The 18,477-nt window shown below is 55.0% G+C and overlaps 2 protein-coding genes across 7 annotated transcripts; both read right to left on the reverse strand.

The window, feature by feature from the left end:
* Positions 1 to 1,680: 1,680 nt before the first annotated feature.
* On the reverse strand, positions 1,681 to 11,557 carry CDH16 (cadherin 16). 6 transcript variants are annotated; one of them, XM_023523577.1, is made up of 19 exons: positions 11,412 to 11,557; positions 10,957 to 11,005; positions 10,364 to 10,421; positions 9,992 to 10,075; positions 9,410 to 9,565; positions 9,202 to 9,340; positions 8,698 to 8,856; positions 7,676 to 7,872; positions 6,912 to 7,034; positions 6,563 to 6,713; positions 6,068 to 6,295; positions 5,897 to 5,973; positions 5,635 to 5,823; positions 5,292 to 5,533; positions 4,559 to 4,692; positions 3,546 to 3,788; positions 3,263 to 3,370; positions 2,833 to 2,949; positions 1,681 to 2,025 (listed from the first exon to the last, which is right to left on the reverse strand). In XM_023523577.1, the coding sequence occupies exons 3-19, from the start codon at positions 10,406 to 10,408 to the stop codon at positions 1,928 to 1,930; spliced, it is 2,490 nt and encodes an 829-aa protein (XP_023379345.1). In that variant the 5' UTR covers positions 10,409 to 10,421; positions 10,957 to 11,005; positions 11,412 to 11,557; the 3' UTR covers positions 1,681 to 1,927. The 6 variants fall into 6 exon arrangements, with proteins under 6 accessions (XP_023379345.1, XP_011378725.1, XP_023379344.1 ...); XM_011380423.2 differs by having other exon boundaries at positions 10,859 to 11,005; XM_023523576.1 differs by having other exon boundaries at positions 6,563 to 6,701; positions 9,992 to 10,135; positions 10,859 to 11,005.
* A 2,304-nt stretch (positions 11,558 to 13,861) lies between these two features.
* RRAD (RRAD, Ras related glycolysis inhibitor and calcium channel regulator) lies at positions 13,862 to 17,133 on the reverse strand. Its single transcript, XM_011380424.2, has 5 exons — positions 17,014 to 17,133; positions 16,394 to 16,778; positions 15,673 to 15,746; positions 15,340 to 15,544; positions 13,862 to 14,499 (listed from the first exon to the last, which is right to left on the reverse strand). The coding sequence occupies exons 2-5, from the start codon at positions 16,761 to 16,763 to the stop codon at positions 14,222 to 14,224; spliced, it is 927 nt and encodes a 308-aa protein (XP_011378726.1). The 5' UTR covers positions 16,764 to 16,778; positions 17,014 to 17,133; the 3' UTR covers positions 13,862 to 14,221.
* Positions 17,134 to 18,477: the final 1,344 nt, after the last annotated feature.

Below are 18,477 nucleotides of genomic sequence, written 5' to 3' on the forward strand. Positions count from 1 at the left end.
TTTGTTGCTGCCCCACCCACCTGCTCACTAACTCATGTATCTATCCACTTATCCACCCACCCACCCATCCACCCATCCACCCAACTACCCAACCATCCATGCACCAACACACTCATTCAACCACTTATCCACCTATCTACCTATCTATCCATCCAGAACGAGGACCTGGAAAGCAGGTGATTTCAGGGTTCCAGCTCAGGTGCCGCATTCCACTGGCTGGATGAACTTGGGAAGATCCCTCCAACTCTTTGCAATTCATTTTCTCAACTTTATAAGGAGTTGGCTGGGATGATCTCTAAGGCCCTTCTGGGAGATCTTGTGGGAGCTGAGACCAGCTGAAGGCTGTGGACACTTCTAGAGCAGTTACTCGAATCTTGACCAGACAGACCCACCTTGTGTCCTGCTTCCAAGACTCCTAGTTGCAGCCCTTAACCTCTCTGATCTTCAAGATCCTCCACTGGAACATGGGGCCAATAATCCCGCCCTTACAGATTGATGGGAAGATTAGATGAGATGCTGCCTTTGAAGAACTTTGTACCCTAAAGACTTCTGAGTGGATGCAGGTCAAACAGATGAACCTGGGAGATGGTCAAGAAGCTCTGCTTGAACCACAGTAGTCGGCAAAGCCTCCAGTTTTGGGGCCAGGGCCCAGGATGGGATCATCCTCAGAGACCCTCTCTGGTTTGGGGATCCTGGCTGAGTCTCCCAGCCTTCCCCAGGCCAACTAGGATTCCAGCCCCATCTCTCTTGGTCCCCATCCCACAGAATCTGCCAGGAGTGAAGCAATTATCTCCTAAAAATAGGGCCTGGGCCTCACTGAGGTTGTTTTTCTCCCCTCCCTGTGATTTACTCTCATCAGCTGAGGGTGCCTGGGACAGGAAGTCCCATCCTGGCTCCCCAGAGACCCTTGGGATGGGGTCATGGAGAATCAGCATGCGTCTGGAGTCAGTCAAGGGTCAGGGATTAGAGGTCAGTCTGGAGGTGCAGTCAGGGCTCAGCAGGCACCAGGTCTGTGGTTTAATTTTGGGCCAGTGACTGGGGTTCACCTGAGGCAGGAGCAGCCACGGGGGTTTCCATCTGAATGATTCCCCCTTCTCTGATTTTCTGCAGACTCACTATGCACTCACCACCCTGTGTGTGAAACCCAAAGGTGTCTTGAGGCTGGCACGGAGGCAAAAGGACCCATTTCCAGCTTTACTTCTCCTGTTACAGCCCCTTGGGGTCCTCACGATTCCTGCCCAGACCCCTCCTGAGACTAAGGGACCTCTACCCATCCCTGTGTGCAGGTGACTCATGTACAGAAACACGAGTGTGCTCACTCATGAGCACAAGACATGAACTCACAAGGTGCCCTCCTGCAGCAAAGATGATATACAGAAAAACACAAAAATGACACTCTCAAAGACACCTTCCTCAACCATTACCTGGACAGAGTTGACTCATCCAGGGTCTGTAGCCAGTAGTCTCCAAGTCCCCATGGAAATGACCCACCCTGCTCTAGCCTTGAGGTCTCACCAAGAACACATATGATGCCCTTATGACTTTCCCTACAGGGGACTCAGGCTTGTCCCTCAAGCCCCCAGACCCTTCTATGCAGCAGGAGATGGGGAAGAAATGAAGGGGCAGGTGGACACAGGAAACACGCACATGCCCATGGACACTTGGGCACAGGCACAGCAGTCCTTTTGGGCCCATGCCCAGCTCTCTGAGGCTTTATTATTGGACAAACATGAGCTATTTGGAGTGCTCTTGTGGGCAGCTCATGAAGTCAGCGTTCAGACAAGTCTTGTGGTGTTGCCTCCACCCCAGGGCAGTTGAAAGTGCTTCTCTTCTGTTCTGGCCCAATGGAGCTGCAGTGCTGGGCCCTCTCCCAGTGGATTCAGATGGAGCCAGAGGACAAACTCCCAGTGGAGGCTGCCTGGATCATTCAAACCGCTGCCTTCAGGGGCACACTGTCCACTGGCTGATCAAGGTCCTTCTTCCTCGACAGGGTCAAGTGGGTGAATATGAGGATGAGGAAGATGCCTGAGGGGCCCAAGAGGGATGGGTCAGTCCTCAGAAGGAGCTGTGGAACTGGTCCACCACTAGAGACTTCCTGCTATTGATATTGGTTTAATAAGGAAGCAGCGTTTCCCAGACAGCATCCCCAAGGCTGGGCTGGTGGGACTCTGTGCTTCTGGTACCTGGAAGCCCTCCTGCCAGGCACACTGAGGCTACCCCAGAACCCTGCCTCCAAGGTCCCCTCCTCTGGGGAACAGTTTGGGAGGGGGTCATCTGGGAGCCAGTGACTTGTTCTTATGGACCTCTGAGAGAAAGGGACATTGTAGCATTATGCTAGAACCAGCCAAGAAAACTGGCCAGGAAAAAATTTAGTGGGGAGCTAAAGATAAAAGGGGAATGGAGAGGGAGACTTAGATTAAAGGACTTAAGCTAGAAAGACCTGGGCTCTGCCACACGCTGGCTGTGTAACCGTCTACAAGCCACTTAACCTCTCTGAGCATCAGGGACCTCCTCTGGAAAATGGTGACATGCCGGGATCTACATCACAGGGTTGTGGGGCTGATTCAATATGATAATCTTATGCTTGGCACAGAGCCTGTCACAGAATCATTGTGTAATAATATAACTTTAACGCCGTTATCATGATGACAAGGAAGAATATGCTAACAGGAGGCAAGAGTATAATGACTATGGGAGTTGGCTGGGGTGGGGGGTGGGAGGTTTCTTCTCCAGCCTGGAGGGCATCATGGGAACAGGGGCACTGTTTATCTGGAGGCTGTGTCTCCACCCATGCTGTCACCCTCCCTCACAAAGGAGCCCAACTTCCATTACCTATTGCCATCAGGGTGCTCATAAGGATGCCCACCGCTGACAGCTTCGTGGGCATGCCCTTCATGCGGCCCACCTTGCGCATGCACTCTCTCTCCACATTGCAGCGGCACACGATCACTGGGGACAGTCAGGGGTGGAAGAGAAGGGTGGAGGGGAAGAGCTCCCCAGTTGCTCAGAGCCCCAAGCCGGGCCCAGCTGGCTGGTATGTATGTATGTGTACGTTCATGCACATGTATGTATTCGTGTGTGGGGAGGGGTGCAATGCTCCTCAGTGTGTGTGCCTGCATAAACATGAGTCTGTGTGTCCAGCCAAAAATGTGCAGGTGTGCACAGGCATTTGCTGTCCATAGGAGCCTGCATGCATGTGTGTGTACCCAGCCCGTCACCCTGCATCCTTCTCTGTAAGGCCACACAGAAGCCCTGGCCTCACCTCGGACCGGGAGCTGCCACATCTGGCCATTACGGCTGACAACTACGGGGACTACATGTTCACGTGGCTCCACCCAGTGCAGGGCCAGGGCGAGGTAGGCATGGGAACCTGTTGGCACCATAAGCAGTGATTAGAGTCACTAGCCTGGACAGGCTTCTTGGGGGCTGCTCTCCCTAGATCCAGCCCCATCCGCACGGTGGAAAGACATCTCACTTCCAAGCGCCATTCCCCACCCCCCACCCCTGCCTGGGTCATAGCCCCTCCCCTTTCCCCCACCACACACCATTGAGAGCCTGGAGGCGCCAATCCCGCTGCACAGTAGGGTTGGGACCAAGGGCAAAGCTGTAGGAACTGTGACCGCCAGCCTGGTCAAAGTCCTCACTGGGTCCACTGACAACCACGCCATGGTTCTGGCGAGGTGTACAGAGGTGTCGAGTGGGCACAGGGGCCAGAGTTGGGAGCGGGGCAGAAGGGGACTTCAGAAAGTGGATCACGACGGTCACGGACGTGCTCAGTGTTGGCTCGTCTGCAGAGGAGGCAGTGCTGAGCCCTTCTGAGCCCTTGTGGGGGTGGGGTGAGTCCAGAGTCCTTAGGCTGGTCCCTTTCCCCACGGCCCATCAGTCTTACCCTATTTGATTCCCCTGCCATACCCGCTCCCTCCACTCTACCCCCTCCTCTCCATCCCCATCATTGTCCCCATGCCAGTCTATTCCTCACAATGCCCTTCACCCCTTTCACTATCCAAATAGCTGCCATGCCTTTCTGTGCCTTTCTGGATGCCAGGCTAGCCCTCACCGCCACCCCCACCCCCCACCAGTCCCACTGCTGGTACCAGGACCCAACAATGTGGATGTGCCCTGACTGTAGAGCTCACCCCTGGACAGCTTAACTCAGAGCTAAAACGTGCCTCCCTGACATACCCGCCCCTGGGCTAGCTCTTTATCCTGCCAAAGTGGTGTTTGGAGTCGTCCACACCTGACCTCAGTGTCCCATTCAGGCTCACCTCCTGGCACACCCGCCCAGCCCTTTACCCTCTGCTGTCAGCCTGTGTCTAAAGCCGACACCCTGAGAGGCCCTCTGGGGCTAAGGGGCGGTGTCTAGCCACGAGGGTGGTCTGAGGGGAAGACCAGGCATTCTCAGAGAGGGACACTGGACCCAGCCCCTCATCCCTCCCTCCTAACTGGGGTAGAGTTGATGTCTGCAAGGGCCCCGGGGAGGCAGCTTGGTCTTGCCTTTCCATCTGTCTGTCTGAGGTTTGTCTCCCTCCCAGAGGCCCCCATTGCTGCCTGGCCATACCTGCATCCCGGGCCTCCACAAGCACTGTGTACATGTCCCCAGGCTGGGCGCCCTGAAGAGGCCGGGCGGTGTGCACCTCCCCAGAGACCTCTTTGATGCAGAGCCAGCCCTCTGAGTCATTAACCAGGGAGAACCTGAGGCCCAAAGAAGATGGAGAGTGGGGAGGCACTGGTACCATATATCGGGTCTTGCCCAGAGATATCCAGGGCCTTGTGACCTGCTCAAGTTCCACATCCTCTCTGTGACTTAGAGGTAGCAGCAGTGCCCAGGGTGCCTAGTCTCTCTACCCAGCTTCAGGGACTTGTTGAGGGCCAAGGCTTGACCCAAGGATGCTGTGGATGGGGAAGGGATTCTCAGAGTCTGGGGGGCTTGGTTCAACTTCACTAGTCCCAGGTCATCCCACAAAGGGGCCAGGATGGGGCCAGAGCCTGGGAACAGCCTTGTCTAAGCTAAAGTCTGGATGGGGGGCGGCTGGAGGAGGTCCTGGTCTAGATAATATGAGGAGGCATTATCTGAGCTCTCGTAGGGTCCAAACGCCCCTCTCCCTGTCCTATCCAGCTCATCCAGCCCTGATATCCGCCACCCCCACCCCAGGAGTCACAACCTTGGCATGAGCCACAGTTTGAGGAATATTCCAGACCATAGATAATGTGAGTCACCTCTGAGGCCTTGGAATTATCCCTGGGGAGCAGGGGACATCTAGCTCAGGTAAGGGGCTGGGCTTTTGGCTCACCTGAGGGGACTGCTCATGGGGTCTGAGGGCTGGATGGTCAGCAGGAGGGAGCCGGCTGGGGTGCTGACTGGGACATTGGCTTCATAGCTCTCTTGGTCCAACTTAGGGGGTGGCATCACCCTCTCCACCAGCAGAGTCACCGTGGCTGTGGCTCCAGGGCCTGGGCCTGGCCCCACCAGCTCTGCTACGCTCCGCACAACCACCAGCAGCATGTGACTTGGAGCTGCCTCATAACTGAGGTTCTGGAACCAGTGGGGCCTGGGTCACTGTGTGGGCCAGGGTACGGCACACTTGTATATGCATGTGTGGGTGTGTATACCCCTTAACCACTCCTGCCCCTTACCTTGAGGAGTCGCAGTTGGACATGACCAGAATCTGGTTCCCAAGCTAGGCCAAAGGTCCCATCCACATCCCCTGCCTCAATGGCAAAGTCCATGAGGCGGAAGGCAGGCTCAAGGTCAGCATCAGTGGCCACAAGTGTGGCCACCAAAGTTCCAGGCTCTGTGTCCTCGGGGAGGCTTATGGGACCGATCTGGAGATATGTGGAGGGGCCATGAGTCTCCCATCAGTACCTTCCCAAGGTCTCTTTTTCTCCTCCTGCTTACCTGGGAAGTGGTGAACTCTGGAGCATGGTCATTGATGTCCGTGATCGTGACAGAGACCTCACACGTGCTGCTGAAGCCTGAGGCAGGGGAGGGCATGTTGAGGAGGCCAGGATAGAAACAGAGGGGACAAGGAGCCTGAGTCGTCATCAGGGTCACCATCAGGGCACTTACCACCCTCTGCTCCTCCTAGGTCAACAGCCAGCACTTGAAGCAAGATATTCTGGCCAGCGTGGAGCGGGAGAGCCCCCAGTGTCACACTGCCAGAGATGGAGTCTAGCTTGAAGGCACTCCTCTCTGTCCCCTTCTCAGGCTCAGGGCTCAGTAGCTGGTATACAACGTGAGAATTGGGGGAACCAGGGGCATCCATGTCCTCTGCCAGCAGCTTAGTTACCTTGGTGCCTGCAAAGACAGCACTCACTTGGGTGAGAGCAGGGCCCAGCCTGGAGGCCTTATGTCACCCACTCCTCTTTTGTGCTGGACTGAATCTGAGCTTGTGTGTCTCTGTGTGTGTGTGTGTGTGTGTGTGTGTGTGTGTGTGTGTGTGCGCGCGCGCGCGCGCGCGTGCTGTGGAGGGACAGTGAGGCTGGCCCCAACCCAAAGAACAAGATGGGATTGTTCATAAGGACTGGACCCTTCCCCCAGCTCCTGACAAAGACCATAGCCCACCTGGGGGGCTGAACTCAGGGATGCTGATTGGGGTACCACGTGGGGGGCAAACAGGCATGTTGTCATTTTCATCCATCACCACCACCTGCAGCTCCAGAGGTTCTGTGTAGTCCTCACCACGGGTATTCTGAGCCCGCACCTGGAGCAGGTACTATAGTGGGCAATGGGAGGCTTCAAATGAAGGCCAAGGGCAGCTTCAGCCTGGCCTGGGTCTGGGTGGCCAGCTCCAGATCTTCTGGGTGCTCTTTCACTGCCTCAGTGCCTGTGGGGGATGTGACACCCCCAGAAGCCAACCAGACAGTGACCAAGCACCCCTTAGTCTGCCCTCCTGGCTTCCCCCTCACCTCACCTCAGCCCAGGCTTCTCGGTCCAGCTTTCCGGTCACATAGAGTTTCCCCTCTGCATCCACATCAAAGGGTCCAGGGGGCTGGCTCTCCAGGTGATAATGTACATTCCCCCCACTCCAGTGTACCTGGGAGAGGGACGCAGAATGGGGGCACCCCAGGACAAGAAGCAGGAACAGTCTGTGTCAGTCCTTATTGCCCAACTGTTCCCGGATGAGGAGCCTGGGCCCCAATTACTATGTGACCCAAGGCAAGTTGCTATCCTCCTTGGAGTCCAGGTAGGGTCCTTCTGTTTGGAGCACTTGTGGTTGTAGCAGTTCCATGGTGGCCTTGCCATGATCCAAGCCTGGACCCTACCCAAAGTGCCTGAATGACAAGGTTGTTTGATTTTCTGCCCTCTCAGGCTGGGCCTGACCCCAGGGCATTCCTAGAAGAGGCCTGAGACATTCCTAACCTGGGTGACAATCCCCATGGCAGCAGGAAAGTGGCAGCTGTTGTCCCTGAGGAAGCCTGGGGCAAGTTCAGGAGGTCAGAGCACAGAGCCGTGCCTGTCAGAGAATAGCAGGTGAAGGGCTGTGGGCCTGGTCCCAGGGCCTTGAATGTCCTACTACTTGATGAAAACTGATGCAGACAGTGGAGGGAGGAGCACAGGTAGATGAAGATGAGAAATCAAGCTGGGCCCCAGACCCACCCTCCAAATTCCCATGAGACTCAGGCTCAGCTGTATCATCCATGGGGCTACTTCAGCTGCTGACAGCCACTTACTCACCTGAGCAATATGGTGTGGGTACAGAACTTTGAGATTCTCTGCCAGGTGGACAGGATCTAGGGGCACCCAAGTGCTCTCTACTACAGAGACATCTATGGTGGCTGTGGCCTGGTGGCCTGAGGCCTGGTCACCCATATCCTTGACCTGTACCAACAGCTGGTAGGGTCCCTCCAGGGCCTGGTCTAGGCTCGTGCTCCCTAGAAGGGGCAGGGGGCTCAGATGAGTAGGGTGCTAGGGAGAAGGGGTTCAGAGCATCTTTTTCAACAAAATACTAAACACAAAGCCAAGCATATGGCAGGTGTTTGGGATATTCCCTTGGCCAAGTCATGAGAAGAACTTATAACGCTATTGTGAGCATCCAACTGGGACTTGATAGTTTGCAAAGTCACTTTCACATCTATTCACACAATGAATGATTGATGAACTGGTTGAGTGGATCACCAGGATGTGGGGAGGAGTACATGGGTGGACGGGTAGATGAGTAGATGACTGGTTGGATGAATGGATGGTTGACTAGGTGGGTGGATGTGGGTTTGGGAAGCAGTAAAATGGATGGGGATTTGGATGTGTTTGGATGGATGTTTGGATAGACTGACTGCATATGTGGTTGGGTGGTAGATGAGTGAATGGTTGGTTGGCTGGGTGGGTGTCTAACTGACTTTTCTTTCTATTCTCAGCCCATGGCTCTGGTCTGAAATCCCAGGTCCAGGTCTTTCTTGCTGTCAGTCGAAAGGTCTCCCAGCAATGTCCTAGGCTATAAACCCTCAGATCTCTCCTATCTTTGTTCCTTAGGCCTGGCTTTCCAGAGTGCAGGGCTGAGAGACTCCATCCACAGGCTTTCTTAACTCTCCATGCATTGTCCTACCTCCATGCATGGTTTATACATGGCCTTTTGTCTTGCTACTCTCTCCGCCTAGAATGTTCTTTCCTCTTTTATTTTTCAAGCTCTAACCCATTCTTCTATTACCATCTTCCCCAGCTTTCCCTGACCCTCCCCCACATCACACCCAGCTCAGGCTCACCCTTGAGGCTGAGGGCCAGAGCCCCCAGCTGAGGCTCCAACTGGAACATGTCTGGGGAAGGCTTAGCTGGGGCCTGGTTCAGGATGTGGAATCGAAGATCTGAGTTGGCTGTGCCTGGCTCATCCCTGTCCGAAGCCTCAAGGAAGAGGAAGGGAATGCCTAGTGTGTATGAAGAGGACAAGCTTAAGGATTAGGGAGGGTGGGAGAGTCTGCCATGCCTCCCTATCTCTCCCTGGTCCTTCCTTCCATATCCGCCATTATATCAGGACTCAAGGTGAGCCATGGCTTTTTACCCCACTTTGCAGATGAGCAAACTGAGGCCAGCATGGATGAGACTCACCTGAAGACCTTCAGTGGGGTACAGATGGGACAAAAATGGGAGGCAGCAGCTTGGACTCTGGCTGCCCTGTCCCTATCCTGACTCTCTGGCCATCTTTTTTACTTTTTGTTCTCCTGTCAGTGCCCACCTGACCTTGCTGTGAGCTGGCCACCCTTGGCACTCACCAGGCCTGGTGCCTTGGCTCAGCTGAATTCTGTAGATAGCCTGGGAGAAATGGGGCACCTGGTCATTCTCATCCTTCACATGCACAAGCACAGGCTGTGGGCCCCACAAGACACGTCCATCCTCAGTCTCCAGGGTGACCTGCATGGAAAGGTAGTCAGTGCCCTGCCCTGACTTCACTGCTCTCCCCTACACCTGACCCAGCCCTACCTGTAGCTGGTACTCTGCTTGTTCCTCTCGGTCCAGGGCCTTGGTCACCAGCAGGAAGCCAGACTCTTGATCCACAGCAAAGGGGCCCTTAGCTGCCATGCTTAAATTTCCTGACAGCACAATCTGGCCCTCAGCTTCCCCACGGGGCAGAGGCAGCTAGAAGCGAGGGATAGACATGAGGGGAGTAGGGGCCAGGCCTGGGGGATGGCCTCTCCACCCAATGGCCCTATTTTATATGTGAGAAAGTTGAGGCTCAGAGGGGGCTAGCACTTGCCTGAGGTCATACAAGTAGTAACAGGACTGAGATTCAAAGCCAGAGCTCTTTCCCTTGCACCTGATGCCCCCTAATACTCCCCACCCTTCTTCCTAAAGTCTGAAACTCTTCCCCCAATACTTCATTTTTTTTTTAACTTAAAGTTCTACTTTCTTAGGGGATTAAAATCTTTCCAGTCATGCACACTATATCGCATATTCTCTGGAGGGCAGAGGTTAAATGTGAGCCGAACAAGAAGAGAAGGAAATGCTGAAGGCAGAGGAAACAGAACTTGGGGAGAGGGCAACCCATCTAACATTCAAGCTCACCTTGGTCAGGTACAAAGGAAAATTTCCACCATAGTTTTCCGGGACTTCCACATATAGCTCTGTGGGCTGGGCCTCAGGGAAAGCCTGTAGGAGGGTTCTCACCTTGTCACCAGGCTCTATCTTCCTGCCATGGCTGCTGGGGACCTGACAGGGAGGGAAATTTCTACCCCTTCCCTGGGCCTGGCCATACCATGGCCTGTTTGCCCTTGGGCCTTTGACTTCATGATCCCACAATAGGCCTATAGCCAGCTCCGATTCCCTCCCCCAACTACTACCATCCATGGTCAGTGTAACTGGTCCAGGTGGAGTGGGGGACAAGGTTGTCAACCCCCAAAGCCAGGACCTAAAGGAAGAGAGCAGGGCCCAGCTCACCTGGGGGAAGTAGAGGCAAAGCAGCCACAGCCAGGCAGGGACCATGGTCAGGACACGCCTGAGGGACATGGCAGTAAGGATCCAGCCCAGATCAGTGGGCAGGGGGGTCCCTTCCATCACCCTCCCCTTAGAAAATATTCCTCCCCTCATCCCCACTCAGCCCCAGGCTTTGGCTTCTCCAAGCCCCACAGCATGTAAGTGTCCCTCCTTCTTTGGCTAGACTTCCTCCTATTTAGTCACTGTGAGGCAGGCAGCCTGGCCTCTTATCCCCTGTCCTTCTATGCTGCCCCAGCAACTCTCAGAGGTGCCCCTCCCTCTCCTACCCACTTGGACACTGCCACCACCCATTCCTACCCTTTCCCTTGCTTCAGCTTATTCTAAACATACAGCCAGAGACCTCATGATAGACCGGCCTCCTCCTCCTCCCCTTACAAAGATCTATGGCACCCCATTGCTTGCAGGGTAGCATGGAGCTGCTCTACCAGGCCCACTCACCAAGGCCCCCGGCTGCAGTCACCCTGCTGCTTCTTGGTTCTTGTCCCCATAAAGATCATCATGGGAGTTTCACCTTTAGATCTTTGTCTCCTTCTCACCTTAGCCTCCCCAGTTCGCGGATCTCAAAGTGGTAATTTCCCAGCAGCCCTGAAAATCACAAAAGTTTGAAGCTAGAAAGACACTGATGACTCTGAGGGTCACTTCCTGTCGTTCCCTCATGTTGCAAGCAAGTCCTAAAGGACAGGGCCTGACCAAGGTCGCAGAAGATTAACCGCAGGCACATTTCTCCTGGAACAGAGGATTCTCGGTTCAGGGTCTCCAGGACTGTTCTTCCTTCCACTGCCATCCTGCAGATTCAGAGTCCCCTCAGGGCAGGGGACCTGCCCTCATCTTGGCATTTTCCAGCACTCAGCATGGAGCTGGGCACGCAGAACACGGACAACCACTCCAATCTTCCCTGGACAACTGGAGGACAGGGCAGTGTTTCTCTTTCCCCAAGACACACCCCACCTCAGCCCTGCCCATCCCCCACCCCCAACTCCCAGGCCCTCACCTGCTGGTACCTAAGACTGGCTCCCTTGGTCCAGCAGCTAGGCAAAAGAGCTCTTTCTCCAAGGAGCACTGGCCAGGCCGGGTAGGGCGGGGTGGAGTACGGCAGGGCAGACACTTGAGCAGGTAGGCGGTCTAGCCACTCTAGCTCAGGAGTAGAAAACACCACTGGGCCCACTGCAGCAGGCCTGGTCTGCCCAGCCCCCCAAGTTACTCATTAACTTTGGAAAGCTGGGGGCTGCCTAGCATCCATGACTGCCAGCCCCGGGAGGTGTGGCGATCTTAGGCCTGGCACTCCTCCTGCCCCTGCACAGCTCAGTGAGCACTTCTTAGTCTTCTGGGCTTAGATGCTGTGTCTTCGGTTCCGAATCCTCAGATTCAACCAACCATGGATTGAAAATATTTGAAAAAGAAATTGTTACATTATTGCTGGTGTGTCCTATATAATTAGGCTTATAATGTTTGAGTCTGTACTGAACATGTACATACTTTTTTCCTTGCCATTACTCCTGAAACAATACTGTATAACAACTATTTACATAGCACTTACATTGTATTAGGTATTGTAAGATGATTGAAGTTTTAGATATTATAAGATATTTGCAAGATTTATTAAGTATTATAGAGATGATTTAAAGTATACAGAAGGATTGCATAGGTTATATGCGAATACTACACCATTTTATATAAAGGACTTGAACATCCGCAGATTTTCGTGGTATTTGTGGTATTCGTGGGGGTCCTGGGACCAATACTCTGTGGATACAGAGGGATGACTGTACTTTTTCTGTGGCTCTAGACTCGATCCCACTTGTGCCCCATGCACTAGCACTGCAGCTCCACCTTGGCCTACTCTGTTCTTTTCGTCTGGAATGCCCTTCCCACCCCTTCATCTGTCTGTTGAGCACCTGCTCCGGCGTTTGTACTCAGCTCACATGGCCCCTTCTCCAGGAAACCTTCCCTGGGTTCTCAGGCCTGTTCACGTTCTCTGGGAATACCCCTCCACCCCATGCCATGTGCTACCTCTATCAGTGCAGAAAGGACACTAGATTTTCATTGTCTGTCTCTTCCATCAGACTGGGAGCCCCTCCAGGGCAGCACTCAGGAACCAGCAATAACCTGGCCCTTGCCTGGCCTCAGCAGCTCCAAGCTGGCTTGTGGAACTAAGACAAGGAGCTGGGGGTTACACATGCAGTAGAGATGAGCAGTGCACAACCTCAACTGGGTATTCAGAGCTTCAGACCACCCACCAAGGAATTAGTGGGTGGGGGACAGTGGCCTGTGAGATCCCCTAAGTCTTCCTAAGTGCTCATACTAGCCCCTGGACATTGACAGGGCTGAGACAATGGACCGTCTAGTGCCTCTGAGGAGGAAAGAGAAGATTGAGCCAGCTCAGGTGACCTTGAGGGAATTGCAGGGCTGACCAGGGGCCCTTCCCCCAGTGAGGGCAGCCAAGCAGAGCCAAGAGAAGCTTCCGGGGCCTGGGAGTCCAGGACGAGGGGGGAGAGTGGGAAGGGTCACAAGGTCTCTAATCTCTCCTTGTCCTCAGAGCTTCCCATGGTTTCCCCTGAGTCCTTCCTACTGCCTATCTGGTTAGTTTCTCTCAAGCTGGAGGCTGAGTCAGGACCCCTCAGCTGCCCTCAGCCTTGTCTCTCACAAGCTAAATGCCTGCCACAGGGTCATTCAGGCACCTCAGGCACCCTAGCCTAGAGCAGTGCAGTGTGAGAATGTTGAGAGGTCTCACATATGTTAAGCTCCTACTGTGTGCCTGGACTGATGTAAGCACACACTTTCATTATTCCACTCACTCCATTCTGAAGGAGACATCATCCCCATGTCATACATTGGGGCACAGGGAGGTTGAGCGGCTTGCCGAGGGTCACATAGCCAATAAGTAGCAGCCCAGGAGGGTCTGGATTCTTCTTCAGGCCTCAGTACCTTCACTGCTTTAAAAGCTATGCCTCGAAGTGCGTTGAGGGGTGGGAGTGGAGAGCAGCAGCGGCTTTGAGCAGTTACCATTGCCCTGGGGGCATGCGGGTTGGTCACAGAGGTCACATAAACTGAGGAGCAGCCCATAAATCTCTTGCCATTGTACAACTGCTATCAAGGTTCTTACCAGGTTGCAAAGACTCCCAGTGGGATGAATAAATTTAACTAATGAAGAAATGTATGGACCCTGGCCTGGGACCTTCTCAGAAACTGTCCCCAGCCTTGCCCCAGGCTACCTCCAGGCTCTGGAGACAGGGGAGACTGGCATAGCTGTCTACCAGTCCCTACTCAGCCACTTCTACCCAAGTGACCTCAGGCAAGTGCTTCAGTTCTCCATCTGCCATTGCTGAATAGGGATGCTCCTTCCTGAAACGATGTAAGTAAAGTCCCAGCAGGAAGCCTGCCTGCTCCCTGCAGCTCCCCAACCAAGGAAAGACAGAGTCAACAGCCCTAACCTACCAGGAAATAGTCTTTATTACAAAAATCTGCATGTAAACAAATAGCCACTGCATTGAACAGCCTCCCTCCAGAGCATGCAAACCCAGGTATAGAGAAAGGTAGAGTCCTCTTCCCACACACAGCCCCGCCTCATGGGCTGGGCTTAGGCTGCTGCCTGGGATGCATATGGCCCCGCACATTCACCTCCGTGTGTTCATTCCTTGATGGCCACTGGGAGCCATCTCCCTGGGCAGCACTGTCTGTCCATGACCATGAGGTGGCGGATGCCCAGAGTCTGAGCCAGCCCTGAGGCACCTAAGGCAGTTGGCTAGGCCAGCCCACCAATCTGCCCATCTGTCTGCACCACGCAGTGAGTGCCCGAGGGGCCTAGAGCACTGAGAGGTCGTGGCAGGACTTGGATTTGGCTCGGAAGGCCATCTTGCGGCTGTTACGTGCTACAATGCGGCCCAGGAAGCGCTTCGCCTTCTTGCCAAGGCTCTCTCGCCGCCGGGTACCTGCTTGCCGACGTGCATTGGCCTCTTTGCTGTCCCTGCGCAGACGTATCTGGCGTACAACGCCCTCAAACAGTGCCTGGACATTGTGGTGCAGCGCAGCTGATGTCTCAATAAACTTGCAATCGAAGACCACAGCACAGGCCCGGCCCTCTGGTATATATGGAGACAGGCACACACCAGTAAGCAAAGGGTGGGTAGGTGAGGAGCCCACTCAAACCCTGGCTACCCCATGACAGCTACCACTCATGAATCTGGGTAGGGATCGCGGACCCCTGCATCCTCCCCAGAAACAAAGACCCCAGCTCCGGTACAGAGGGTCCTGGGCATTGCTGGGTCACCTAACTGGCAGAGTGTGCTTAAGGAGCTCACAAAGTCCAGCAAAAGGAGACTCATTTACTGTAATAATTTGAAATCTGGTATGTAAATGGAAGAGCTGCAGTAGTCAACACAAGACAATGAGAACTCTGTTTGACAGTTTAGTGTTCTATGGTTTGATGTTACATCGTGAAGAATGATCAGTGGGATGGAGGGAGTGGAACATCATCAAGTCATAGCTAGGTTCCTGTAAGGGGCTCAGTTTGGGGGCCACAGAGAAGGATGCTGAGCCAAAGAGGGGAGGGGCCTCCCCAGGGGCAAGCCTACTTCGAGACTGGCCCAGGCCTGGGATCCTTGCTTTGACCTCATGACCTGTTTCCCTGCACTCTCCTCACCCCTCACCTGTTAGGCCAGAGATGAAGGGGACAGGAGAGAAGGGCCCTGTGGTGACCCAGCAGCCTCCACCTCCCCTAGAGAATTTGTTCCTCTTCCCAGCACTCTCAGGTTTTCGGGAGCCCTGAGGAAGGACAGCAGTTCTCCCTTTCCTCCCCCTCAAGTTTTCTTCTTGAACATTCTTAGCCACTGATGATCCCCAGGGACTCAAGCTGAGTCAAGACTGAGTGGACCACAGCCCAGTCAGGATCTCCCTCCCTTTCCAACCCACTCCCTGCTCACCATCCAAGGAGACCTCACGAGAGCGCACCAGATCGCTCTTGTTGCCCACTAGGATGATGGGCACATCGTCTGTCTGCCGCGCCCTCCGTAGCTGTACCCGCAGCTCTGAGGCCTTCTCGAAGCTGCCTTTGTCTGTCACTGAGTACACGATGACGTATGCATCCCCCATGGCCATGCAGTGTCCAGGTAGCCAGTGGCCCCCATCCTAAAGAACACACACACGCATCTACCCAATAGTCCTCGTGCCCCAGCTATAAGGCTGTCACTCCCAGCATGCACCTACCCCCAGCTCACCCCTCTCATCCCCACCCTGGGTCTCAGCCTGCATCTTACCTGCTCCCAGATGTCGTAGACCATGAGCGATGCCTCTTCTCCGTCCACCACGATGGAGCGATCATACGTGTGTCCTAAACCAGTAGTCAGGTTACCTGCTGCCTGCCAAAAGCCCTCCCATGTGCCAGGTTTTCTGTTCTGACCATACTCCCCAACTCCTCCCCAGAACCCCTCAACCTTCCCCTTTACTTATGACTACTATGTGGTGACAGAAGTATTGGGGCTGGGAAATGGGGGTGTGGAGGGCATGCTGTGCCTGACCTCCACCTAGACACCCCTTCCTCAAGCTAGCAAAGTCCTGGGTGGCCGCTACTGGGCTCCCTGCCCTTCTGTTGCCTGGGCCTCAGGGTGGTTCTGACGACAGCGGCCTGAATTAGAATAGTAGCAGTCACATTCCCTAGATCACCTAGGGTGCCTCTCCTAGAAACTCACTCTGGCTGTGTTCCTGCCAGTCTTGCCAGGGAGGGATGTCCTGTACCCATCCTACAGAGTAATCATATGTATGCCCTAGGCCTTCTACTAAGTATTTCTTCCCCCACCAAAGCTGGGAGTCCTTTCTCCCTTAGTCTCCCCATTTGTAAAATGGGTAGGTAAAGGCATGATTCTGAAATTGACTTCAGAATCTCTTGGTATTTGCCGTTTTTAATTCAGGTCCCCAGTCCTGTATCCCCAAGTCCTAACCTTGGGTTCTCCCCTCCCTTGCATAGCCCCAGCCCCTCACCTGCAGCCTCTGCTTCCGGCCCGTCCTCTACACCACCGAAGATGCGGGCCAGAGCGCTCTTGCCCACGCCAGGTGCTCCCAGCAGCAGCACCTTGTAAACGCTCTCGTCTGAGTCGCTGTCCCCTGAGCTGAGCGAGTCGGAGGAGCTCTCAGGCCAGTCTAGCCTCGGCCCCTGGGCCGCGGTTCCCGCCGCGGCCGTTGCCAGAGCGCCGGGAGCCAGCGCCGCCTGCAGGTCGCGTTCGTCCACCGGCATGCTCCGGCGGTGCAACGGAGGGGCAGGGCCCCAGGGTGTGCTGCCCCGACGGCGCTCGCGCTCCCGGCCAGCGCCGCAGCTCCCACCCGCTCCGCTGCCGCCTCCATTCAGAGTCATCTTGTCCGACGACGTCTGAGGAAGAATTGGGATGGCCGCGTAAGCCGCAGTGGAGATAGAGTAGGAGGCTGGACCCCAGGCGCGTCTGCCCCACCCGGGGTCAGGGAAAATGCTCGAGACCGACGACCTGTCGTGGTCCCATCCCAGTCGTGATGGTCCTTGCGCCCTGACTTGTGACCCATCCTTCTGACAGTCGATCCGTAACCCAGGTGATGAGACCACCCCGGTCCCTCTCCGCCAGCACACTCACCCACTCGCACACGGACACGGTCAGGACTAGGTCCCAGACTCGGATCGCAGACCCAGGCTTGAACACTCAATGTTGTCACAGCCGCTGCCTTCTTTGTCCGTACTGGATTCGGGCTCCGAGTCGCCTATTTAAGCCTCTGTCCACCCCCCGCCCCCGCCCCCGCCCCCGCGCTCCCCGGGTCTACGCAGAGGCCGGGGCTGACGTGTCAGTCCCCTTTCCCCCAGGGGGATCCCCCACCCTCCTCCTAAACCCTCACACCCACCGAGACCCCGCCCCATCCGCCAGGGAGGGGCAGAGGCAGACTCCGCGGACAAAGAAAGCCAGGGTCTGAGCACGGGGTGTGTGTGTGTGTGTGTGTGTGTGTGTGTGTGTGTGTGGCGCCAGGGAAGGAGGGGGAAGGAAGGAGAATATGTGAATGGTGCTGATGAGGTGGTGAGGATGGAAGCTGCCATCATGGATGGGGTCAAGGATCAACCTAGTGGGCCAGTTCCCCTCTGGGGAAGAATTAGATCTGGCCCTTTAAAAGTGAATTCTCCCTTTCCTCTAGCCCAGTCCTGGCCTGTTGCCCAAGCAAGCAGAACAGTTGTGGGCTGGACAGACTTCACCCTTCTGTGCCCATTGACACCCACTCCCCACAGGCCCATATCTGAGCTAGAATTTAGAGGTCTTAAATCCAGCATCTAGTCTCAACACTAAGTTCTTCCCACTCCCCTGGGGAGTTGAAGATTCTACCTGATGAGCCTACCCCTCATAAGTGTTATCTCATGAGCTTCTGGGGGCCCTTGGAGAGCTATTTGGGAGAGGAACAAGGTAGGGAGGCCCTCTGGCAGTGTGCTGCAGGTAGAGGTGCAAGCTTGAATCCTGGGGAGAGAACACAGGTCCAGAGAAGGGAAAGGATGAACTCAGCACCACCTCATCCACCCCCACCCCACCCCCCAGCACCCTCCAGACAGCTGCCAGCAACTCTGCTAAAAATACCTGGCCCTGGCCTTGGCGCTGGTCATTTGGCTCCTGGGCTGGATGTTGCCCAAAGTGGGGGAAATCCTGGCAAGCAGGTGTCAGATGCCAGCTGGAGCAGATGGGGGTGAAACTGGACCATGAACTGAATCAGGGCTGGTTCCAGGCACTTTAAGAGCCTTCACTATCTCCCTAGTTCCCTCTAGCTCCAGACTGAGCCTGCTGTTCAGGGCACATGCAGGTCCTGGAGGTTTAGACTCCCAGCCAGGAGGGGCATAGATACAGGGTGGGGGCGTGTAGCTCTTACACAACTTGTTGCCGCCACTGCCCAGAGCTCACCCCCTCTTCAGACCTAGGGCAGGCACCAGAGCACAGAGGGGAGATTTGATGAGGAGGCTTGGTTTCTAGTCCTGACTCTGCCTCCAGGTTTCTGGGTTTTGCAGGCATTTTAGCCTGAGGGTATATATAAATTGGGCATGACCAATTCCTCCTTGCTCATTTCTGGGG

Source organism: Pteropus vampyrus, unplaced genomic scaffold, assembly GCF_000151845.1.
Source record: "Pteropus vampyrus isolate Shadow unplaced genomic scaffold, Pvam_2.0 Scaffold394, whole genome shotgun sequence".
NCBI classification, from domain to species: domain Eukaryota; kingdom Metazoa; phylum Chordata; class Mammalia; order Chiroptera; family Pteropodidae; genus Pteropus; species Pteropus vampyrus.